Source organism: Periplaneta americana, chromosome 5, assembly GCF_040183065.1.
Source record: "Periplaneta americana isolate PAMFEO1 chromosome 5, P.americana_PAMFEO1_priV1, whole genome shotgun sequence".
Lineage (NCBI taxonomy): Eukaryota > Metazoa > Arthropoda > Insecta > Blattodea > Blattidae > Periplaneta > Periplaneta americana.
The window spans coordinates 61123180-61150545 of NC_091121.1; the positions used below are offsets into that span (position 1 = coordinate 61123180).

Genomic DNA, 27366 nt, shown 5'->3' on the forward strand with positions numbered 1-27366 from the left:
TTTTAAGAAATTATTTACAGATCTATCTGTAATTTATTATATTTACAAAAATCACATAAGAATTTTCTGGTTAATGCTTCATAACATGACTTTTATAAAGACTGTAACTGATGATAATGTAATAAAAAGTAAGTTTCATGAAAATAATACATTCTTTCTCAATTTACGTTTATACAGTGACTAATATAACCTACTTTATAAGGAATGAACACACGTCAGTCAAAGAAATTACTGTTGCCAAATTTCAATATATCATATGAAACCTGGTACAGAAATATCAGTGCACTTGGCTTCAATACACTTACAGGATGACTGACGATCAAATATCAAAATTATTCTTCATTAGAGACCAACAGACAGTGATACCACAGACAACACAAAAGGAGACATAGGGAACACGGAAGTTTGTTTTATTGGACACATTAATTTCGAGATCTTACAGTGGATATTCCTGTAATACCATATACATTGAAAGAACTGAGAGACAATATAAGAAGGGAAATTGCAGCAATTTAAGAAGAAGAAATAATGCGCATTAAGACAAATTTTCTTAAAAGATGTGAGATATGTGTGGTGGCACAAGAACATTTCCAACATCATGTATGACAAAGGTAAGTGGTTATTGTAACTGTAATCTGCATGAGCAATCTATGCACTTGATCTAAGGGGCTATGAATATCCGGCTCTGCTGGCAAACAGCATGCTTCCAGCCACCACATGTGGCCGCGAACATCTATTTGAAAATGCTGTACTAATATAAATAGTTCGACATATCATTTTAAGGAATAATTATGGACACAAATTTGTGTATAAATCAAGACAAGCAAGATAGGTATAATACAAAAATTAGATACGGTAGTTAAAACTTCATAGATTCATATTCCAACATAAATATAGCTAGAAATTTAACATTTTCAGAGAAGTATTTTATTTTGTTTTCTTTCTTTACATGACTTAAAATTAGCATACTTTTTGCTTATTATACGTAGAAGATATAATTTATTATTTAAAACTCTATTGTGGGTCCCTATCACCACGGCATGGCGCGTCCTCAGGTTGTGGATCGAGGAGACAGCCTCCAGATATGGAAGGTAGCTGTGAATATATTGAATAAGCAGTCGTGGACAGCCGATGAGGGGTGGTTCTCCAGCTTGGGGGTTGGGCGAAGGGCTAACAATCCATCACCGTAAAAAACAGCTTGTTACGAATCCTTCAAATAAGAACAGTTATATTACCGGTTGTTTTTTATGGTTGTGAAACTTGGACTCTCACTTTGAGAGAAGAACATAAGTTAAGGGTGTTTGAGAATAAGGTGCTTAGGAAAATATTTGGGGCTAAGAGGGATGAAGTTACAGGAGAATGGAGAAAGTTGCACAACACAGAACTGCACGCACTGTATTCTTCACCTGATATAATTAGGAACATTAAATCCAGACATTTGAGATGGGCAGGGCATGTAGCACGTATGGGCGAATCCAGAAATGCATATAGAGTGTTAGTTGGGAGGCCGGAGGGAAGAAGATAATATTAAAATGGATTTGAGGGAGATGGGATATGATGATAGAGAATGGATTAATCTATCTCAGGATAGGGACCAATGGCGGGCTTATGTGAGGGCGGCAATGAGCCTCCGGGTTCCTTAAAAGCCAGTAAGTAAGTAAGTAAGTAAGTAAGTACAGTAAGTCTGTAGGTAATGATGTGAGAAGGAAAATTTTCTGTTTAATCAAATGATTGCTTTCTTCTTCTTCTTTAGTGCTCCCCTTTGCTCCATCTTTTGTGAATTATTGCTTTCTTCTCTCTTTTACTTACAGCCTCAAGAGCTGCACATGTATTGTTCACGCAATATCCTCATTAGCCACCAGCTTACCAAACTTAGGTCATAAGTCGTCTAACTTTTGATGGCTATGTCAATAATGATTACAAAGCAAACGCCATTCTCATGTGTCCTTTACTATAACACAGATACTGATTAAGAAACAAGTGCTGATGAATATAATTTTCTGAGAACTTACCTGATCTTATCTAAACATTCACAACACTGTCTGTTTCACATGGAACTGATTCATGCCTATTAGTTTAAAATACAGTCGACTCCCGATAATTCGCGATCATTTGGAGGGGGGACGAAGTAACGTTATCATTACCGTTTTTACTCGATTTACACTCTCTCCCTCCTCTCAAATATCTCTGCTCTATTCTCCCTCCCCACTCCAACATATTTTGAACAGCATTTCCAACTGTAGCATAATTGAAAATCTTCCAGGAAAAAGGATGTAATATCAAATTAATGAAATATGTGACAGGTGGAAAAAGTAACAATAAATTAGTGCATCCTATAGCTGAATAAACTTGTATCCTTGATTAGTCAAGTGGTTCTATTAGTAAATATAAGCCTAAGGAAGTATGCCCCTGAAATTATTTTCTTCTCTTCTGAAACGTGTATTAACAGATTTGTTGGTTACACCCTTATTCCGAGTAAGTCTTCAATTATGCTATGCATAGCTAGGGTTACCAGATGTCCCGATATAGTGGGGCATTCCCGATTCACAGGAAATTTTCCCATGTCCCGCTCATACTCGTTGTGGGATGCAGAATGTTATCCTTTTTGAGATATAATCCATTCCTAAGCAGAATTGAAAATTCGCGCACACTGCGAAGCAAAATAATGCATCAGGCAATCAGACTTGAGGGGTATGCAGATTTAAGAGAATACTCTTCTATCACTTTAAGTTTGTATTTTGATATTGATATGTTAATGTAAATGTAAAGGTTTTCCTCAAATGCAAGGCGAATCCCAGGTAATTTATGGTGAATCCTCGGCCTCATCTCGCCAAATACCATCTCGATCCCACTATCACCAAATCCATTGACGCTAAATAATCGAGTAGTTGATATAGCGTCGTTAAATATCGAACTAAAAATATTTTTTGTTTTTAATATTAAATTATTACAGTAAATGGCACAGTATTGTAAATTAGAACAAATGTGATGATTCATTAAAATGTTGAAAAAGTAATTCTTTAATCATATATATATATAGGCTGCACTGTATTAATTATTATTAAATCGCCAGTATATCAACCGTGCTAAAATGTCCCTCTCTTATTTTTAAAATCTGGAAATCCTATGCATAGCAGAAGTGACGTCTTGTAGCATGTAGCATAACGTCTATAGCATAATGCTACAATCTAGCATTATTTCACTGCAGGATGTTCAATACTTACTTCTTACTTCCTAATACATGTGTCCAGCTATAAGCTGATTACAGAATGTTCAATGTAAACAGAAATTTTGTCGATGTTTCAAAATGTTTTGCACTGTTTCACATTTAGCATTTGATTTTTAGGTGTATTTTAGTAAATAAACCTGTCAGAGTAACTATTACTGGACTTTAAATAATAATAAAAAAATTTGCGATTTTCGATATTTTGTGGAAGTTTGTGTATTACTTATGACGAATGATCGGGAGTCGACTGTAATTAGCTATTATTGGTTGAGAAAATCGTTAATATGGTGTGTGGTGATTCCACAGCTTCGTCATATCTAAACACTCCCAATTTTATCTTTTTACTAGACATTCACAGCTCAAGTCACTTCCAGTAATCCACGCTGCATTATTATGTGGTCTATGATTGAAAAAATAATTGTTTAATGTAGTTAATTTCTAGATCAAATTTATTTTTAAATCCTGGTCAATTTTTAATTGCAGCCTACAGTTTTCGTGAGATTGTGTAATACAAAAACGTGTTGTGAAAATGATAGCTATTTGCGCATTTACTGATCAGGATAAGAGATTAGGAATTACATCAATACAACTGTTGTAAGATTTGGCAGTCAATAAGCTAATATAGGCCTATATGTTAATAAGGGAAGCATCTTAAACATTATCTGTAGATCACACTTTCCTAGCCATTTGGGGAAAATGGAACTTACGGCAAAAATACATATTCATAGTATTGATCTTCTATTGGAGCAAGTGCATGGACACCAAATTCAAAATGTCTGTCTCTTTTCAGGATGAAATTATCTCCATTTTAAAGATACTGGTATCAAACTTTTTCTCAAATGAAACCATATATCATCTAAGACATACACCACAATGAATTTCATTTTTATAAAAAGCAAGTAGTGGTAATAATAGTATATTATGTAAAACAGAATCCTCAAAATTCTATGCTGTAAAATATTATATTTATGTTCCATTACCTACTGAAAAATTAATTTACATTTAGTTAAATAAGAATCAGCTGGAATACATTTAAGACTTCAACAGTAATCGGACATGAGATTCTTGATACACTAATCAGAATAGTAAGTTATATTTTAGTATAGCATGTGGAAAATAACATAAAGACTATAAAAACTGTTCAATGAAAAATTCAAAGATTGGCAAAAACATACCTAGTAGCATAGTTATTGCACAACATTTAAATTTCCCTCATTTAGTGCATCCTATTTAATCTAAATGGTACCAAAAATATATTACACTAATTTTTGTAGGTATTCTGTTATGTCCACAGAAAATCCGGTATTCAAGAGTTGAAAACATCTCTCCTTTTCCAGCACTGCCATATAATAAAACTATGAACGACTTTGAAAGTATTATTGGATCTCACTAGAAGGCAATTAATGTATGATGAACAGGTCAAAGTTATGCTTCCTTTGTGCTCAAATTTGGTCTTCATTGTGTTTACAGAAAAAATTGGGTGCAAGATATTTTTGTATTTGGTTTATTTAAGAATATTATTTCGTGGACAATGTTATAAAGAACGAGTCTCAAACAGCATGAATTTACAGTTCCGGTATTTATGTAGAAGAAAGAAATGCGTACATTATGTACTAAAAGTACGAGGCGCGTCCATAAAGTAACTTTCTCACTCGTCCCACAGCTAGCAAACCATATGTTGCGCTAAGCGACTGCGTGTATGTGATAGAGTAATGTCCTGGCATGGCGCATGCGCTAGCGGAACTTCCCGAGTGCTCTCAGTAGTTTCGTTGCATTGGTTGAAGATGGACATTCCTATTCCAGCTACGGCCACGTGAAGTGCGGTCAGTGATAAAGTTAGCACTGATTGAAACTGATCATCAGCTGTGCCAGGTCCATGGGCAAGCAGATGGTGCGTTGCAGCTGTAGACAATTTTCAGCAGCACGCCAAAATGTGCATGACGAGGAGTGCAGTGGGATGCCAACCACCATCACAGACGACCTTGTGGAGCAATGCACCATCTGCTTGCTCATGATGTTAGGCCCAACTGACAGTTGACGATCAATTTCAATCGGGGCTATGCTCTGTGTATTCAAAAACTTTATCACTGACCACACTTCACGCAGCAGGAGCTGGAATAGGAACGTCCATCTTCAACCAACGCAACGAAGCTACTGAGAGCACTCGGGAAGTTCCACTAGCGCATGTGCCATGCCATGACATTACTCTATCACGTACACGCAGTCGCTTCGCACAACATATGGTTTGCTAGCTGTGGAACGAGTGGGAAAGTTACTTTATGGACGCGCCTCATATGTACAATATTTTTCTTTGGAAGTCCTTGACAGAGATGCAAATAATCTAGTACAGTACTTACTAATGATGGTGATTCTTGCTTTATTTTCTTGGCATAATCACGGAAGTAGTTGTAGTATTTTCTGAACAATTCACTCTTCTTGTTACGAACACTAACACTGATTTTCTCACAAAGATGGCAAAGATCTTTAAAGGGTATCTTGGAAGCAATTGTAGACTCCATAATTATCTCCTGGAAACCGCATCAGCTCTGTAAATAAATAAATTAATTAAAGAACTAATACTATTACGTATCTGCTACTGCACGATAAAGTCAGTTTATACATATCCTGAGTTATGTAAAAGAATGTTTCGTCCTGAAGAAATTACAAAATAAAAAGTTCATTTTTTGAGTGGGGGGGGGGGGGGGAGTAGCAACATAATACTTTCGCTTTACAATATACAACGAGGAAGTAAAATAAATTATAATATCCGAATATATGCACCACTATAATTTAGAAACGCGATATTTAATTACATTAAAACCCCGATATAGCGTGGGGGACATAATTTATCCCCACGTTATAGCTGAACCACGATATATCGGAAGTGATTATCAGAGCTAGGAAGTTCGTACCAAAGCAGCAGATTTCAGTTGAGTAAAGCGAGGAGTATAGATATCACTGCGCCTCACCCTACAGATGATACACTGTATCTCACAAACAACGCACAGTGGCATTCTGTGGATCTGTGTAGAATCGTGAATAGTTTGAAGAATATTAACTTATATTAATATTTTAGGTTCTAAACAAAGTGGGCTATTCTGTTATTGCATTATTTACGTAATATAAATATAATGCATAATTCCAAAAAAGTAAACTCATCTATTATGAAATAATTATCCAAACAGGAGTGCGTAACATGTTTATTTTTTTTTTATTATTATTCGTTAAATGTTGACGTCTCTTGCTGCTATGCATTCAGTGTTACAGTCCAAGTTCAATATCAGAATTAGGATACGAACTTCCTAGCTGCCATTACAATAGAAACGAAAAATTTTCTTGAAAATAATATTGCGTTTAATTTCCTCCTGAGTATCATTTATATTTGTTACTGTTGCTCCCAGGTATTTGAATTTTTCCACCTCTTGAAAGGATAAATTTCCAATTTTTATATTTCCATTTCGTACAATATTCTCGTCACGAGACATAATCATATACTTTGTCTTTTCGGGATTTACTTCCAAACCTAATTTCTTTACTTGCTTCAAGTAAAATTCCCATATTTTCCCTAAACGTTTGTGGATTTTCTCCTAAAATATTGTATATGTATGTATGTGTGTATGTATATATATATATATATATATATATATATATATATATATATATATATATATAGTCCTCTTGTTGTTAAGGCACAAGTTGTTTCCCGTTATGCCTACAAAATCCCTTGGAATGCAGTGTTACAACACCGAAGAATAGGTCATTGTCCACTAAGGGCTGTGCATATACTGTACCTGCTTATGAAGCACGTTATACTGCAGAAACGCTCTATGCAGTATTATCTTTTACAATGATTTTTTAAGATTGGTTTCCACTAAATGTATTATATATTTTATGTTTTTTACTGGGGGACATACTTTCCCCGTGTTAAATACGAATACGCAGTAAATCGGATCGCACTATATCGGACTTCTACTGTATATTTTACTTCAAAATACAATGTAATAAATAGAATATATTCAGACTTTTGTGATTTTAATATGAAGATATCTTTCCCTTTCATGCGAGTATGTACCGTATATAATTTCCAAATTGATGTTCTAATCATCTTACAAATAAAGATGTATGTATGTATGTATGTACTCTATACAAACCCACACGCTTTGACCAATATTTGCCAAAGTATGCACATTTAACCTTCATAACCAGGAGAACTTAGGCTACATTAAAATTGGACAGATGGACGTTAAATAAACAATTAGAAAGAAATACGTTTAAGCATGCATGTATAACATGTATAATATTAAAATGGCCATCCAATCACGAATCAGAAGCGCGGTTTTTTTGTTTTTACGCCTTCTTCCGTTATAAATGCGGCCATATTACTACCGAAAAATTAAAAATAACATTAAATTAAAATTACGTAAATGAGGGACGATTCCTTGATTGAATGTGTCATGTAGCATGAATATACAATAGGGGCATAACACACATTAATTTTGTTTAATATTTAAGAATTCAAAATTAAACATAATAGGCACCAAACACGAAAGCATTTATAGCACGTAATTCAACCACTTTACTTCACAGCTCTCTGCAGCGTAGTGGTAAAGTCAAAAGCTTGAGTGTAGTGTAACCCAGATTCGAACCTCAGGTCAACTTATTTTCTTTTATTGTTGTGACTATTACACTTTTATTACGTCATACTACTTTTGACCAATAAAACGGTACGAAAGAACGTCTTTTAACCAATCATGACTGCTTATTGCACAATTTTATCACTTCCCTAACATTTGTTTATTTTTATCACTTCCTTAGCATTGTTTCTTTGTTTGTCGACATTTCAAACAGAAAATTCTTTACGGTACTATAGGTACTACAGAGCTATTATTATCATATGTCCCAGAAAAGAGTGGCCAGCGATATGGTTGTTGAATGTGGAATAATAGAATCTGCATCACCTTACCATAAGTAGCTCCTACATCAATCATTGTCTGCGATTAAGCATCTCTTAATTACTGTCAAAATACTTATTTACTTGTTAAGTAACCTACTACAGCACTGCGGAAGCAGATATCTTTTTCAAGCATCTGAGAAATTACGAGGATGTTAAATGTTATGTTTTATTTAACAATGCTCGCAACTGCCGAGGTTATGTCAGTGTCGCCGGTGTGGCGGAGTTTTGTCCTGTAGGATTCTTTTATATGCCAATAAATCTACTGACACGAGCCTGTCGCATTTAATCTCGCATGAATGCCATTGACCTGGTCCGGGATCGAACCAGCAACCTCGGGCATAGAAGGTTAGCGCTATACCAACTGAGCCAACCAGGCCGACAGTTATGAGTATATTACAGTACTATGGGCATACAAAGAGGCATCTTAATGATCTCTAGAATCGTTTACAATAATTATCTCACAAGCACCAATCTCATGTGGTGCTGTCAGACTTTTAAATTATTTGTGACAAGGAACAAAACTAATACCTAATCAGACAGTACACTTGCGAGCTAGAGTTCAGTTAATAAATTACAAAGTAAATCATGTCGACATATTTGAGCCATACAAATTTTATTTAAAGAAGTTTCGGGCTGGAGACATTATTTTTATATAATCAACCAATTTTTGCACATATCCTCCATATCACCTACATTTATTTATGAAAGAGATTCAAGAAAATAATTTGAGACAATACTGACTAAATCACTATTTATATATATTGAAAAGTAAATACTATTCTCCACAGCAAATCTCCTGCATATGACTTTCAACAACTTCACAGCTCCCACAAATCAGAGGAGCACAGCATTGCCTTTATAAAGGAGTATCGCTATCAAAGGGGACATTGGCGATTGGGCATTTATTTAATTCTGAAATTTAATATGGAGTCTTGAGTCTTTTGCCAAGCGAAAACACTCCTTTAATTCACCATAACTCAAAAATCTATAAAGATTTTGAAGAGCGTCAACTTTTAAAACCAATTTCCATTCTTTCTCAACATTTCTCTCGCTTTGACTCCCCATCTAAAGTGAAAAATAACGAAGTTTGCCGCTTACCAACTTTTGAAGGTGTAAATAACTACTTTGAACAGATCATTTCGAAGTCACTATTATTTCCCTCTTTCCAAAAAAAGATTTTGATTCCAAATTTTTTTCTATGCTTTCCTTAGACATTTGCCTATGAATTATAAAAATTATAGTGCAATTGATTGACTATCATAGGAGCTACGACATGATAAATGTTAACAAAGGCAGAAAATGGTTATCTCCTTTCTCTCACTCAAGCCAGCAACATTATAATGCTGCAGCTATCTTTAATTGGTTTTCGTCATATGTACGAGATCTGCCGATGAGAATAATTAATTTAATATAAATTATTATAATTCATATACATCATTATTCGACGAATTGACTTGTAGATACTAAGTTATTTTTTTAATTAAGTAAGCTTTATTGTTGTTGGTATCACTTGTGAGGTTCAGACTTGTCTTCAGACAGTTAACTAAACAACAATTAATTATACAGACATAAGTACATTATAGTTGTGATTAACTGGAATAGAAAAAAAAAACAAAAAGGAACAAGAAAATAACTTGACACTTGTTTATGGATATTCCCTACTGGCAATCCAAAACAGATATTAATTAAGTTGCAATAAATTAAAGCCAATAGCTTAGGATGAATAACTGACAAAACAGCATGTTACAAATCGATTTTTTTTGGTATTAGTGATACTGAAAACATGTTCTTTCGTAAATATTTCAAGAACAATTATTTTTGCGACATAATAATAATAATAATAATAATAATAATAATAATAATCTTCACCATTATATACAAAATGTATGTTACTCCAATTCTGGTGAAAAATTATGATTATTATTGAGACACTCTCCAGTCATTCAGTCTATGTGAGGTGATCAAGTGCAAATTATGTCACTATTGTGTTTTATTCTAATTCTCTACACCCATTTAGTAATGTACATGAGGATCTTAAAACTAAAATAGAAATTCTCTCATCTAGGTTATTTTTAATACATTAGAAAAGTTCGAAAATTTTGCCATAAGTTACTACACTCTACTTCACGAAAACTTAATTCCATACAGCTACTGCAGATATTTCGATGATGATGGTGATGATAATAATAATAATAATAATAATAATAATAATAATAATAATAATGTATTCAGAATTTGTTATATATTTGCCTGAAATATGAGAAAAATGTACCGTATTTGTGGAAGTTAATGTTTCACTTTACAAACTCAAAACCTTTAAAACATACACCCTATAGAAAGAAACAAAAATGTGAATTATTCGTATTTAAAACCATACAAATAAACATAGGCCCTGCATTAAAAATATCATTAAAACAGTAAATTCTAATGTTAATAAAGTAACTAGTAAATATGTACGATTTAATTTAATTTTATATCCAGCTTAGATTAGTAGCAAAAAGACTGATATTAACAGTAATTACAGTCTTCTGTATAAAGTCTTCTGTAAGAGCTGAGAACAGAATGAAATAGCTCGCAATGCAGGATGCTGATACAAACCTGCACACACACACCGAAGTGACTTCTTAATGCAGGTACAATCTTGTTCTAACACGTCCAAACATAAAATGCCATACCATAATATCTTGTCTGCTTTAAAACTTATATTGCGACCAAAATATTTTCTCATTCTAAATACAAACCTTATTATCTTCAGTGATGAGATTTGCAGGTTCAAATCTGGTCGAAACTGATGAGTTTTTAAAGGTAGAATGGAAGAAAAGCTGGGTACACTGTTTCATAAATTTATCGTGTGTAACAAATGATCTGGGAACTTTGGTTCTAAGATTGACATTGAATAACATTATTAGGTTTTGTATTAAAATAATTTTACCATCAAAATTAATGTTTATATTCAAATACATAGTTCACATTAGTCTTTCTTCTTTTAGGTACATTATTAGTAGACTGGGAATTATCTTTCTCTTCGCATTTTCTTTTCCTATAAAGTCTCATATATATTCTGCGCAACAGCTTCCATAGAGACATGTTTATCCGTGTGTGACATCACATGCTTGCAGTTAAGGTTACTGCATCAAGCTCTCAGCATGAGTTGTGTAAGTCAAACAAAAATGGTCCTAACTCCTAAACTGTAAGAGCTGAATCAAAACTAGTCACATAAACCCTAACAGTTGCATCAAAACAGGTAGCATTTCTAAAAAGGTCGCATTTATTAACGTATTTCACCCGAAAATGTCCCAATCTATCTTCTACAGTTTAGGCATAGCAAGTAGTTGAAAGTCTGTAAAATTAAGAAAATTATTACATGCTTTTGGGTTATTGTCTAAAGTCCAGGTATCCTCAACCTGGTGCTCTTTAAATGACATTTGGTGCTCTCGTCATGCAAGCAAAAAAGACCTAAATCATTAGGAAAAGCCGTGAAGAAGGTAAGGAGAGCAATTCCACACATAAATGAAGGTAAATGATGAAGAAATTGATTTATCAGGAGTTTCCAAGTCAGGCAAAATGAATATTGTTCAAAAGGAAAGAAACGAAGAGAAATAGAAAATAAAATAGTATTATTTTACCAGTAGGACGACATTACCTATCAGTTATCTAGAAAGAGAAATGTTCTGGCAGTAACGGATCCTGTTACTAGAGTTAAAAAAAAAAAGAGTCGTGAATAAAAACGAATAATGCTCTTGCTGTAAGGGTGCTACTATTGTATTTTGTCCTTTTTCTCTAACATATTTCATTAACTTATGTTCTTACTTACTATTCTTTACTGTCTAATGTACCTTTAAAATTCGTTTCATGTGCATATCTTGTTCTATGTCTTTTACCTTTATTGTTTTATGTAATTTTAAAATTATTAATGTTTCCTGTGCGTGTCTTTGTTTTGTACACTTTATCTTTTCACAGTCATTTTTAGTGGTAGTTGAATAAAGTTATTCAGAATAACAGAAGTTCTAATTTGTGAAAATAGTAACTGTATGAATGAGTTATGTGAAAACTGCAGTGATGAAAACAGATAATTATTTTTAGCCTATTTCAAAGAGAGGAGTTGATTAAGCCTTCTGTATTAAGGCAGTAAGAAAACTTGTGATGATTTTTACATGGAACAAGGAATTGGTTTCGAAAATTAATGATCAGCTGCATTATTTTAAGAGGCATTTATGTGTAAAGAGCATTCAGTCACCTTATTTTGAAAAATGCAAAACCGAAGTGGAAAATTATGAAGGCGTATTGCAAATAGATTTCATCAAAAACTACTCCCTCGCTTCACAAGATGTAATTCAGTCAGCTCATTGCAGCCATAGGCAAGTAACATTATTCACAGCTGTTGCGTGGCTCCATAACAAGAGAGGATAATTTGTGATAGTGAGTAATGGTATGGATCATAGCAACTTTGCTGTGTGGACTTTCTAATGGTTTTACAAAAACTGTTTCTCCCTAGATGCTGAATGAAATTTTTCAAGTTCTTGGAAAGACACAGTGGATGCTGTTGGAAGGAGGACAAAGCACAATGTTTGCATAGCTGTGAAGAGCTGACAGTACTCTGTAAATACACATGAGCAATTTTATGAATGTGCCAAAATAGTAATGTCAGTAATGAGAATACTTTGACTAGCTGCATGTAAAATATAAACAAGGAATTAGAAGCAAAGAGATAGTCTGGCATTCTTCCACTCCCAAATCTACAAAGTCTCTATCATTTTACACCCAAAAGAAATAAGAAATTACTAGTCAGACGACTACTACTTTGCCAAATCAACTCGTTACCATATTCCCCTCCTTGTCAGATAACTGTAAGTCTTCAAATTGGTGATTTGTTCTTGTTAAGCTGAAAAGTGGGAAGACATCACCACTTGAAAAGACATATTATGCTGAGTGTTTGATATCGAGGGCATCATATGAGAAGGGTATGTCAACAAATGCAGTGTTATTGAAATATTTTAATGGAACCTATTTATGTCTGAAAACAATTGTTTGAGAAGTACAATGGGCAAGAGGAACAATCAAAGAAAGTACACTGCTAAGTAAATAAGGATAGGAAAAATTATTCTATATTTAAATGTCTCTAATGTAAACTAGCAATTTTGTTGATATACCCTTCTGGCATGATGCCCTCGATATTATGAACGGTGAATAGAGACTCAACTACATGTATCCCAGTGGTAGTTGTACCTGGATTTGGCAGAAGTTAAGGACATTTCTTTAGAGGAAACTTCTGTAATTGTTTGTCTAATAAAACCACCTAATATGTCCAATAATCGTGGACAATTTTATTTTTAATTAAATGTTACTATTGTTATACAGGGTGGATGTGAAATAACCTTGCAGATTTTCAGAGCGAATAGTTTATGTTGTATGTAAGAAAAAAATATAATATCACATTTGTGGAAAGTTCATAGTTTTCTTTTTTTCAGAAAAAAAAAATATATTTTTTTCCCAAATGTTTAACAACCTCTTATTTCGTAACTATTGCGGGTAGGATCATGATTTTTGTCCATATCGATAGGGAATCTAATAAAGAATAATTATTTATCCCTCTTGTGTATTTCAATAGCATGGATGGTTTTCGTATGAATTTAATTTTAAAAACCTCTATTTCATGCTACTGCACAATGCAAACAGGTTGCAACAACGTTGAGGCAGAGAGCAGCTCATCTACTAAGACACACCAAGTTCGCTGACCTCTTACATCTGTATCACGAGTAGTGTGTTAGCGGCGATGTTGCCAGACTGCTGAAACTTCAAACTTAATGTTCTAATTAACCGTGCATTTAATCACAAAACATAATATAGGTTTTCTAGTCATATGATTGTACTCTATCGCCCCTTTCAATCTGCAAGGCATTTAACTTTCACCCTGTATACTCTTCACATGTACTTCTCCTTTATGGCAATTTATCATTTTTGTAAATCATGTATTTTTTTCAAGTTTTCCAGTTTGTTTTGTGAGTATGCAGAGTTCATTAATTTTGTAAAACTTCTATTGTATAATTTGTTTAGTTTCTCAATTTTTAAGTATTAATGATATTCATTTGAGTAAGTTACATGGTGTATGAACTGTAGGTCTAATGGCAAATGGCTGGACTGTAACATGTTTTGAAAATTCACTGTATATTAATTATTTAAAATCTGATTGTAAGCAATGTTGCCAAGTTATCCTTTAACATTTATGTAGAAGGAAAAAAATATGATACACTGTGAAATTGTGATAACTCACAGATTTTTATATGGTTGTTTCAAAGTGACATAGCCTTTTGTGTGTATCTGAACTGTAACAAGAACATTTTTCTTTATTTCTTGCATGTCCAATGATGACATGAAATTAAAAATATATCACAAACTAGACTAGACGCCAGTTCGGAAGGCGGTTGGCTGCTAGCGTTTGCGTCGAGAGAGACAGATAATGAGAAAAAGGCAATGTACAGCATTGCCACATCGTACTTCATGCGTGCGCGCAATATAAGTAGCTGAGGAGAAAATTTCAATTTTAAAAAGACAATAATGACCTTAGCTGTTGATTACTGCAAGCATGACAAACCTTTTATCAGAACATTATCAAATCTTACGTTCTATTAATAATGCTTATACCAAGTTTTAAGATTTTTATGTGCGGTCTTCTTCTTCTTCTTCTTCTTCTTCTTCTTCTTCTTCTTCTTCTTCTTCTTCTTCTTCTTCTTCTTCTTCTTCTTCTTCTTCTTCTTCTTCTTCTTCTTCTTCTTCTTCTTCTTCTTCTTCTTCTTCTTCTTCTTCTTCTTCTTCTTCTTCTTCTTCTTCTTCTTCTTCTTCTTCTTCTTCTTCTTCTTCTTCTTCTTCTTCTTCTTCTTCTTCTTCTTCTTCTTCTTCTTCTTCTTCTTCTTCTTCTTCTTCTTCTTCTTCTTCTTCTTCTTCTTCTTCTTCTTCTTCTTCTTCTTCTTCTTCTTCTTCTTCTTCTTCTTCTTCTTCTTCTTCTTCTTCTTCTTCTTCTTCTTCTTCTTCTTCTTCTTCTTCTTCTTCTTCTTCTTCTTCTTCTTCTTCTTCTTCTTCTTCTTCTTCCTTCTTTCTTCTTCTTCTTCTTCTTCTTCTTCTTCTTCTTCTTCTTCTTCTTCTTCTTCTTCTTCTTCCTTCTTCTTCTTCTTCTTCTTCTTCTTTCTTCTTCTTTCTTCTTCCTTCTTCTTCTTCTTCTTCTTCTTCTTCTTCTTCTTCTTCTTCTTCTTCTTCTTCTTCTTCTTCTTCTTCTTCTTCTTCTTCTTCTTCTTCTTCTTCTTCTTCTTCTTTCTTCTTCTTCCTTCTTCTTCTTCTTCTTCTTCTTCTTCTTCTTCTTCTTCCTTCTTCTTCTTCTTCTTCTTCTTCTTCTTCTTCTTCTTCTTCTTCTTCTTCTTCCTTCTTCTTCTTCTTCATTCTTCTTCTCTTCTTATTATTATTATTATTATTATTATTATTATTATTATTATTATTATTATTATTATTATTATTATTATTATTATTATTATTATTATTATTATTATTATTATTATTATTATTATTATATTATTATATCACACAACTTTAATACGAAATGTATACGGTGTATTACTAGAAAAAATGATACCTACACTATTTAAGTAGAAATTGTATTTAGGTCTATTTCTAGGCGCAAATTATTCTAGCTAGTTAAATACCATAAAACAATAACTACGAGTACCATGTTATATTGTCACATTTCGGTCACATTTAATATAAATTAGGATTTAATAAATATTCAGTACCTGGATTAATCGAAATCATTGATTCTCCCATCAGTTCCGTCAGATTCTCAGAGTCGGATTCTCGAAGGTAGCATATCTAATACTGTACGTCGTAGCACACTTTTATTAAACTCATCTAATTCAGAGACTGTTTTCCATGACGAGGATGTTTTCCAGGAGAACGAAACGTGGCAGTTCCGCTCACATTAAAAGATTTGTTTCCTTCACTAACAATTCTTTGCACGGTTCGCAAACCCACACCACATGCTTCTGCAGTCATCCCTGCACATTGGCAATGTTGCGGCCAGCACCATGATGCCCAGCAGAGTTCTGCTCGTTAATGTTTTTAAAATAATTATACACCTTAAACACTATTTCCCGCGCCTGCCTGTGCAGTACTTGTCTTTTATAGAATCTCCTTCCATTTATTTATCTTACACATACACGGTATATATGTTAGTTTTACTTATTCGATGTTTTAAAACACTCACACGTGAACAAAGTAACTCGAGAAGCACTTGTTACTGACTGATTCTGATTGGTTCTCCTGTTCAAGCTTGTGACGTCACATGCCATACAGGCTACAGTGCATCTAGTAGCCATCTGCCTTCTGAATTGCCGTCTAGTCTAGTACTGTTTAAAGGCAATTAACACTTTTTTAAATCTTCCTTAGCAATGAAATTGAGGACCCTTAATGTGTGTAAATGTCTGACCATAACAATGACATGGCTGAAAAATTAATTTATGAGCTAATATATCTACTTGAAATGTATTGTAATCTTATTTTATTAAACATTTAGCATTAAAAATGTGGCACTGTTTCTTCTAATTTGTAAGTTAGTGATAATGTTGAAGTTAATGTATTAACAGTATATTACTACATGAACTTTAGAACACTCAGTGTACAAACTACTATTTTGCATGTCACTGATGCAGTGAGCTTGGATCCAAGAGCTGAACTGTGGGTCTTCTTGTCACTGGCCCAAGAGCAGGCTTGTATGAGTAAGACTGAGTCGGGTGTATATTATTCTTTTTCACACCTCATTGACTTTTTCTGCTCTTTCAAAACTGTCCTTTGGATATGAAATTAATGATGTACCAGTATTGTGATATTTCTGTTGACTATACAGATTATTATTACTGAAATATGAAACTACAATTCTGGTAAAAATATCTGCTCACAATACAGATGACAGGGTCAACAGTATAATCTTCACAGTTACACGTCATATTTACGTCAAAACAGGAAAGGAAGGCTGATTACTTTAGCTGTGTCAAGTTATATAATTTACACATTTTCCATTAATTTATTTTCTTGCCAATGCAAACACATATTTAACATGAGTTATTTTATTAGAAATAGAGATTAATAGCTAAACCAAAATCACTGACCAAGTTAAATTACAATATAATTATCTATGTAACTACGTGCTATGTTGTATGCTCCAGTATTCATGTAAACCAGGTACAGATTGAATGCTGCTTCCTTCTTTAGGTCCAGTAGATGTGGATACTTTTCTAGGAGTGGAGATGTGAAGTTGAGTGCTTCTTTGTAGTGATATATTGCAGGTGGGAGGAGTCCTAATTGGTGGAAAGCACGACCAATGTTGTAATGCACCTCTTGGTAGCCTTCTTCTCCTCGAAATTGCTGATATTTCCACATAAAGGCGAGACCTTGAGTCACCAGAGAATGTTTTTTAGCTGAGAATTTTTGACATGCCATTTGAAATAGTGTCACTCCCAACAAGAAGGCTGAGAGTGGATCTGGATTAGAACGAAATGTTGCAGCATATTCACTCAGTGCATACTTGTATGTCCCAGCCACGAGGCAATTATTCGCATGGAGAATAGTCAAAGCAGGATGGTTTGGATGTCGAGCCAACAGTCGCATGAGGAATCGGTTATGCCGAACATCATCTGCCCGCTGAAGGACGAGATTGAATACATTCCATATCCTTGGAAATTTCATCTCTCTTGTGAGTTGATCTCTAGCAAGATTGTAACCATAGTAGGCATCACCACTGTAGAAACAGGCAAGAAGGCACAGAAATTCCATCTCACGTGCTTTCTCTGCATTGGAATAAAAGAGTTTTGAACCCATAGCAGAAAATGCTAGCCTCTGCAATAAACCAAATTTTCCAATCCTGTGACAAATTTCACACATCTCCCGAAAGAGAGCCCATTCCTCATCAACAGTCGGCGTATTCTTTCCAACTCCAAAATCTGGAGCATCAGTGTCAAATTGTGGTTCACCACGAGATGTTCGGATTTCTTTTAGAGCTTCTTTCTTCTTCTCCAAACGTCTCAATCGTGTAAGAGCATATAATTCGTCTCTATTACGAATTCGGACAAAATGTCTCGATAAAAGGAGCTGTCCAACAGCCAGAAACTCCTCTGTTCGTCCCTCTACTCCCTTCAGTAACATACATTTCTCATACAATAGTCCAGGCTCCAAAACTTCAGACTCTGCATCTTGTGTAAGAACAGCCAAAGCTTCTTCTCCTCTACCCAAATCGTTTAACAATCCCGACAAAGTAATTCGAGCTTCCAAATGTTGAGGAGCCTGTTGAACCACTACCTCATATGATGTTGCTGCTGCTTCCAGTTGTCCACAAGCTTTCAGACATTCAGCCTGTCTCAACCACACTGCTGCTAAACTATAATTGTCACTATCTACCAGTGGGTTCAACAGTCTAAGAGCATCTTCATATCTTTCCTCACTCATCAAAGCTTCAGCCACATCCAGATACAGATCACCAGCTTCTTCTGGATTTTCTCCTTCTAATGGTTCTAACAGTTCATCCAACAAATGAAAGGCTTTCAGATGAATGAATACAATCGTAAGTTTAACGTGAAGATCAATTGCCAGTGAATTTGGTAATGTGCAACTCTGTATCTTAAATGGGGGGTCTGTACCGTCATTAAGTGTTTCTGCTTCAACTTGAATGGCACAATGTTGTATCAGTATCTCGAGACAACGGGAATATTCCTTCTGACTAAGTAATAACTCAAGCATCAGATTAACATCTTCTGATTTAACGAGATGAGGAACTTTCTGAAATGCAACTTCCATTGTTTCTTTAGCTTTAGCCAACTCTTTGTCTTCATGAAATTTGCATGCTAGCATCTTGGCTATTTCGACAACATCTGAACCTTGCTCTGGTGTAAGCAAAGACAGGAGTCTTTGATAACCTCTGAGAGCAGTTTTCCTGTCTCCAATCTGCTCCAACAACATTCCTCTCTTCATATGGATTTCTATATTGCTAGGATCTGCAGCAATAGCTTTAGAATAACACGTGATAGCTTGCTTCATGTCACCCTGTTCTTCAGACATCACTGCCAGACGAATCCATTGCTCCACATCATGTGGACTTAAATGTGCTGCTATCAGTGCAAACTGCAGTGATTTGTCAGGAGCACCCAACTCTTCATACAACACTGCCAAAGTCTGAAATGGCTCTGGAGCTGTGGGAACTTGACGAATAATTTCTAAGCACATTTTAACTGCTAGCTCTCTTTCACCACGAGCATACCGTAGATTTGCTTCTCCCATTAATCCCTGAAGAGCAGGTGGAAGGATTCTTCGTCTTTTCCTCACACCATCTCCAGCACTCCGTCTTCTTGCCTTCAGTTTACTGGACTCTTTCACTTCCTTTTCGAATGCATCTGCTGCTGATGTTGTTGGAAGAGATGCCATAAAGTGAGCATCAGTACCATCATCAACATTTCCTTCCATTAGGGCTGCATATTCACTAAATGTCAGTTCTCCATTCAGGAACCTGTTCGTAAGGTCATGTTCTTGTTCCTTTGTCATATCTTCATTCTCTACATACTCAGAAAAATGTTGCTGCTCCCCACGATCTAAATCTGAATCAGAATCAAAATCTTCATCTATTACCAGTTTATCATCGTCATCTTTTACTTCACTCTCATCCATATTCACAGTGAGGGCTTCTACAAAAGCATTTGAATGAATAATTTCTAAGTCATCTTCATTATTTTCCTCCATCATTATAGCACCATGAGGATCTACTGCAGCTTCCATTTCTAGCACAACTGGAATGACTTTCAGCTCATCATACTGCAGACACTCTGGTTCTTTGTCAGACATCTTGAAGATCTGCAAAAACAAGATATAGTCTGCATCTAACTGTCCTTTCTTTCTTCAAATTCATAATAAAACAAAAAATAAGGTGGACTGAAGTGTCAGCTAGTTTTCATTGTCAAATAGCTGGCAGTTCCATCTGACAGCCTGCCAACTTTACAGTAACTTCTAATCATTATTCCTTCATTAATTTTACTTCACTTAAAAAAATACTGCATTCATTTAAAATAGTGTTTTATTTTATAGATTGTTGTTTAGTTATCAAATACTTTTAGAGAGTTGTGGAAGGAGATGTTTCAAACATTTACAATTCCTTATTTGTACCATCTTTAGGACAGATAGTCTTATAAATAAAGCGTACATAACAAACTCTAAACGTTATTCAGTAACCTGAAAAGATACAGCTATTTGGACTAATTGTGTCATACCAGTCAGACTTAAAAACAAACTATAGTAGAGTCCCAATTATCTGGACTATACAAGTCGAGGGAAATCAAGACAATAAAAAAATTCAGATAATATGGAGGGTGAGAGTGCTATGTTCTTTTTATCCTGTAATCATAAAGGGACAAAAGTCAGATCCAGTAATATAAAAATACATTACTCACACATAATAAACGGGTCTTTACTCATAACACGATACAGTATGTAACTGAGTTCAAAAATCAGTACCATACTGTACAATAGGCCTACATACTTAAAAAAAAAAGGAGAATGGATAATCAGGATTCTACTGTAATTCTGGAACTTGTGCTATTTTAATTTTATAATGCAGAAAAATATCACGTAATCTGTTAAAATCAATAAGATAAAGGAAATTTTTTAAACACCAATTCACTATCCAGCTTTAGATCATTACATCCTACTAGCTTAATGTGAACACCTTCTCACTTTGTTTGTTTACTACTTTGTTTTTAGGAATCCTCTGACACGTTGTCCTGCAGAGATATTTGCAGCCTCAATAAGAAAAATAGACTGCAGAGACATCTTTTCACAAATGAGGGAACTCTGCAGGTAGAGGAGCTATGAAGACGTTGGGGGACATGCTTTCTTGACCTCGACACTACTGTATGGTTGTCCCCGTTAAGGGAGGACGAATTTGATTCGCTCCCCCAACAATCGTTTTTACGGCTAAACCTGGAATCGCGTCACTGTGTCAGTGTGCACCTGGAGATACTTCTGGTACAGTTGGATGCTATATTTAGTCAGTAATGGCTTCAACAATTGCAAATTTATGGCAAGGATACATTATTGGGTTTTCCGATGCTGCAGTTACAGCTTTTCAATGATCGTAAAACGATGTAAAGTGAAAATTATTACCATAAGTAGCCTATGTCGTGTGTGAACAGTATAACACTGCTACACAAAATGGATTCCCACCTCAAGCACAATCTGGGAAAAAATTAACGAGACAAAGGACGCAACCCATACGAAAAACAGCAGTAGTGATCAAGGTGAGGGCAACATCAACATAAAGAAGCATCGCCAACCGCACTGGAACATCTAAAGACACAGTTTATCTCATAATCCATGAAAATTTTGATCTAGAGCAGCGACATAAAGCACGTGGACATGTGTTAAAAGAGCAGCACCTCAGAGAATGCTTCACCAATGCTAGAAAACTGTATGAATGCCACCTGGCAGGTGAAAAGTGGCAATGGGTGGTTTCTCTGGATGAGGCAAGGATTTATCTAGATGATGATGCAAATAAAATTTACTACCATCCAATGGACTGAAAGGATGCTCCAACTTCATCCGGGAAAAAGAAAGAAAAGTTTTGCAAGGGGTTCATGGTAGTTGTAGATTATTGCGTTCAGGGCCTACTCAAGATTCAAAGAGTTGCCAAAAATGTAAAGATAAATTCAGCCTACTTCCAAGAGAATGTAATACTTGGCAAGCACCTGCCTGTAAAGACACTATATCACTGAAATGGCATGGCATTTCGAAATGCAAACATGTTCCTAAACGTTATTTCATCATGTTCATTGGTGAATTATTTCAACTTTTTCAGGTACAGACCCTGATATTAAAATTGGAAGATCATTTTTTAATTAGCATCCACTATGTTTTTTCGCTTTCTGCCTTGTCTCATAATATTTGTGCATGTAGCTATTCATCATGAAAATGTCAAATACTTAACTAAACTAAATTCTCTTTCTGAGGTTTTGACTAATTTTCCATCCTTGCCCAAAGAAATTCTTTCTAAATTTTCTTGTGACATTCAAAGTGAAACATGGATGAGAAAAATTTCTGAAAAAATGCAAAAATATGGGCTACCTCAACACATGACGCATTCAATGTAGAAACATCAATAAAATTACTTACTGTCAGTGAACATTATGATGAATAAGGTAAACTTAAATTTGATAGAGTTAAATGATTCAACTCCTGGGTCGTTCCTCAAAACAGTTTCAGGTAACCAAGCAAAGGTGTTCAAGCTGAATGCAGAAGACATTAAATTTCATATGCAAGTTTTGATCAAATAAAAGCCATTCTTCCAGAGCCAGCACTGATGGTGAAAGGCAACAGAATGTATTACAAGTTTTAGAAAGCTATTGATATATTCTCTATTTAGTGAAATCCATGTGTTCCATTCTTAATAGGTCACACCTGTTACATAAGGGTGTCACATCCATTACACGCATTATTATTTTTTTTTTACCTTTATACTCCTAATTATTTATCATCTTTGTAGCGAATAACTTGGCTATATTGTAAATTATTTTCATTTGTTAAAGATTTGACAAATCACGGACTTTTACAAATGAATTAAGTCGAATGTTGTGTCCATATACTGTCACACTCGTTACAGCACTTTAAGAGAATATAATTCTGTTACCAATCAATTTTCTAAATTGATTTTCTTGTGATTGCAGCTTGTGACCTAAGCCTATATTTTAATGACGTTTTCTTCAGTTTTTTACTTCCATGGGGACTGTAAATTTGACTTCCTTGTGTCCAAATGTCACACCCGTTACAATGGCTTGACCCATTAATTGCTGTATAATATTTCAACAGAACCTTTCAAAGCAAGAAGGGTTACATGTAAGCAAATTTGCATTGGAATGGCGATATTTTTACTGAAATTTAAAAACTGTCTTGAAATGGTGCCAAAACTTCCGAGAAAATGACTATGTTAGGCTATACTTTTATTGGAAGTATGGTAATTAATATACATAAAATAGCATTTACCACAATGGCACCGTTTTAAAAGTGATACTGATATAATACAAATATTATACTGATACAAAGACAATCTGCAATGTTACTTAAGCCAAGCAGTCACGCATTATTATTATTATTATTATTATTATTATTATTATTATTAACATCATCATCATCATTATTATCATTATTATTACTACTACTACTATTTGCGTTTTTTGCTTCTAGTTGAGTCATAGCCCTATGTATTGTACACAAAAGAAAAATTGGGTGCCGACGCAAATTTCGCACTGAAATATGGGTTGAAAAGTTTCTGTGAAAGTGGTGGCCAGAGGAGAGGTGGGATCGCATTCCTTGCATGTTAGCTTTTTTGTAGGAAGGCCTATATAGGCTAGATAGAAAGTGAATTTTCGTACGGTCGAGTATTAAGCTTAGTGACAGGTTAGGTTTGGTTAGTGCAGGTTTTTGGTATGTCTAGCATATAGGATACGCATTTTGGTCGGTAGTTGGGTATGGATAGATATCCCCTTCCTTTGGTAACTGTAAATAATTTTTTTATTATTATTATTATTATTATTATTATTATTATTATTACTGAGTTATCAGACCTACTTGTGTTCTGGAACAAGGTAGAGTATCAACCGGCCACTGAACGAATATTGCACACTTTTATCACTGCCAATGTTACGTTATAAACCAATTTTCAATAATTTTTATCACAGTCACAACACATTTCAATTCTTATTGTGTGTATACATACACTGAACGAACTAAATGTTATTGTTATGAAAGTTGCCATATTTTCTTCTTGCAATTACGATTCACTTCCACTAGATGGCTATCGACACGAGTAGCAGGGTCGGCAATACATGCAAACGAAATGATACTAAACGTGATGAATGTTACTACAGATGTGTAGTATTACGTGTTAGGTTAGGTTGGATTATGTGTATTATGTGACAGATTAGGTTAGATTAGTATTATGAGAGGTTAGATTAGGTTAGGTTTGGTGTGTAGTGTTATTACTATGTTGGCGACACAAACCCACTGTTACATTAACGAAATATGGCCGTATTCTTCATTCACGCACGACGATTTTCGTATGTAAGTAAGATATGTGGGAGTATTTAGGGCGAATAGGGTGGGCTTACAGCTCCTCCAGTGATCACATCAATTTCAACTAATCAATACATAAATCCAAGGCTTTTTCACGGTATTTAATCAAGTTCCTATAGTGGCTGGGACATAAGTAACCTTCTTACAACCTATACATAAACATATCTAACTTAATCCAACCTTTGACTAATTATTGCTTAACCTTAAATTACTATCTTACAACCTATACATAAACCCATATCTAACCCAATCCAACTGTTGACTAATTATTGCTTAACCTTAAATTACTAGAGTCGATGTAAAAGTGATCTATATGCAACGACGTCCAATAGCAAATTATCCACTAACCTTATAATTATTTTATGTCTGTAATATGCCTATTATACTGTGACTATTCCTACAATATCAATGCTTATTCGGGTTATTAAATCAGTCCATGAGTAATTGAAACAGAAATGAGTTCCATTTGCTGTTAGATTACATACCTTAATATGACACTGCAATGATAATCTTGCTGTGGAATGTCATTCAAGATAAGTTCACATTTAGTAATTCTTGGCCCACAGTAATTCCATTTTTAAGTTTAAATATCTGTTTATATAAAAATCGACATAAAAACACAAGCAAACCACAGACACAAATTAAGAAACACGCACCAACATGAATGGAAATACCAACTGTTGCGAACTTACGAGTTTACGTCATTGAACTCTTTATAATGTTGAGAGGACTGGTTTACGTCGAACACGAAAGAAGCAGAAGGTAAATTTCATAAAAATTGATAAATTCTTCGATCAAGCAGTGTCGCCAAATTAATATGTTGTCATCTAACCAATGTTGACACCATTGACTAGGACTGTGCTTTATATAGTTACCGTTGACACAGATTGACGCGTACATTGTTATACTGTAATAATAATAATAATAATAATAATAATAATAATAATAATAATAATAATAATAATAATAATAATAAGGAAAAAATTCAGTATACGGATTCCTCACTGGCAATTACATCTTAGAATACTACAAAGAGCAGATTTCTTTTTTAGTCGGTTATTTAACGACGCTATATCAACTAATAGGTTCTAATAGGTTATTTAGTGTCGATGAGATTGGTGATAGCGAGATGAGGCCGAGGATTCGTCATAGATTACCTGGATATCACTTTAAGGTTGGGGAAAACCTCGGAAAAACCCAACGAGGTAATCAGCCCAAGCGGGGATCGAACCCGCGCCCGAGCGCAATTTCAGACCGAGAGCAGATCTGTCTGCGTTTGTCGAATGCGCATCATCATGCTTACGAAAAAGCACTTTTCAGTGCCAATTATTTATTTTGTGTGCACAAGGTTGGAATTTTAAAGAGGGAAAGGAAGAAAGGTATCCGTGTTCTGAAATTTATCCAATAATAATAATAATAATAATAATAATAATAATAATAATAATATCATAAATGAGGAGACAAAGAGGAAGGCAGATAATAGGAAAGATTGGAGAAAGCTGGATTTGCAGTGAAAGACCTGTCCTTGGGCAGAACAGTAAATAATAGTAGTAATAATAATAATAATAATAATAATAATAATAATAATAATAATAATAATAATAATAATGCGCACAATACGCAGCGAGTCAAATCAGTCTGAATCAATCACTGATGTAGAATTTGCGCGTGCACTTTTGTGTAAGATTTAACAGTACTTCCTGATATTAATGTCAAATTTGAACAGATTAACTTTCTAAATTTATGTATTACGGTATTTCTTTTATTAATCTCAATCTTGAACGTTAGGTCTATATTTCCACTTAAGAAGGGAGTGGAAAGTTTTTAGGGCTGATATCCCTGGGTAATGTCAGAATCATTCGATGAAAGACTGTAGGGCCAATTAGCATTTTCATAATTTGAAGACTGGACATAAAAAAGGCTGTAATTACCAATGTTGTTGAAAATGAGTTTTTCCAAAAAAAAAAAAAAAAAAGAGTAGCCTATGACCCTGGCGCAATCCACTAAGGAAAATGGTAAGTCCCATTGTAATTTTATTTAGTCCATCTGAAGTCTGATTAGTGTAACATGTATGCAATAGAAGCGGAAAGGAACTGGCCACCCTACCCATTATCTCATCGTCTAGTTTCTTTAAAAGTGGTGCCTTGTTGGTATCACTTGTGGGGTTCAGGCCTGACTTCGGACAGCTGACTAAACATCAACAACAACCTAGCCTCTCCCATATGTGTGCAAAACGTATGATATTATATTACTAGTCGCAAATGAAAGCTCTACCTTTTTATGTCCAGTCTTCAATTTAAAAAAAACTGAGTTCCTAATATTGGTTATTAGAACAGTATTATTACAGCAGCTAGATGGAAGTCCCGTCTGGGTCACGACGGAAATTGTTATGGACAAAACGGGTGCGAGAGTTTTTCTCGGAGTCCTTTCGTTTTCCCTCACCATGATCATAATTGCATCAATACTCCACAATCACTCTCACTCTGCAAAGTCCTGGTTTCAGTTAAAAATAAGGATAATATTTATCTAAATATCAGGTCGAAACTGATTGTAATTAATTGTTTCTTATTTAAGATAGATTGAATAATCAATACTTTTTGAATGCAACCCAAATGTTATGTTTAACTACTATTCCTGCAGAATAAATAAAAAATAACTGAAAGTTGTACACATTCGTGTTTAATAAAGACTAGGCTTATAAGGGAGATTGGATTCTCAAGGAAAGAAAAGAAGAAGAACAAGAAAGGACGAATTCGTTATATATTATCTATATCTGAAGGTTGAAATTGCCTCGTGTATCTACGACGTGTAAAATAACATTAGTTTCTCACTGCACGCTGGGACAGATCCACATATTCCACACATAATTATCGGCCCGCTGGTTTTCGCCCTACTCAAGTTCTCTAACAAAACTCCTACAACATGTAAAAGAGCGCAGTCCTCTGGGGATGGGGGATTCACGTAAAATTAAAGGCTCCCTGCTTCTCGACCTACTGACTTTCATACTTTGTTAATAGATGTACTGGTACCGTACCTTTGACCA

At 34.6% G+C, this 27366-nt stretch overlaps 1 protein-coding gene across 3 annotated transcripts in view; it reads right to left on the reverse strand.

Annotated features, from left to right (window-relative positions):
- The window catches only part of LOC138699710 (DNA ligase 4-like), a 64658-nt gene extending 39563 nt beyond the window's left edge, over nt 1–25095 (reverse strand). Inside the window, exons 1-2 of one of the 3 annotated variants that reach the window (XM_069825794.1) lie at nt 24809–25025; nt 5584–5772 (exon numbers count right to left, since the gene is read on the reverse strand). In XM_069825794.1, coding sequence (XP_069681895.1) covers nt 5584–5745 — 162 coding nt within the window. In that variant the 5' untranslated portion in view covers nt 5746–5772; nt 24809–25025. Of the gene's footprint in view, nt 1–5583; nt 5773–16031; nt 20058–24808 lie in introns of those variants that run through there. The other 2 variants (XM_069825793.1, XM_069825795.1) reach the window with 2 other exon arrangements.
- Nucleotides 25096–27366: the final 2271 nt, after the last annotated feature.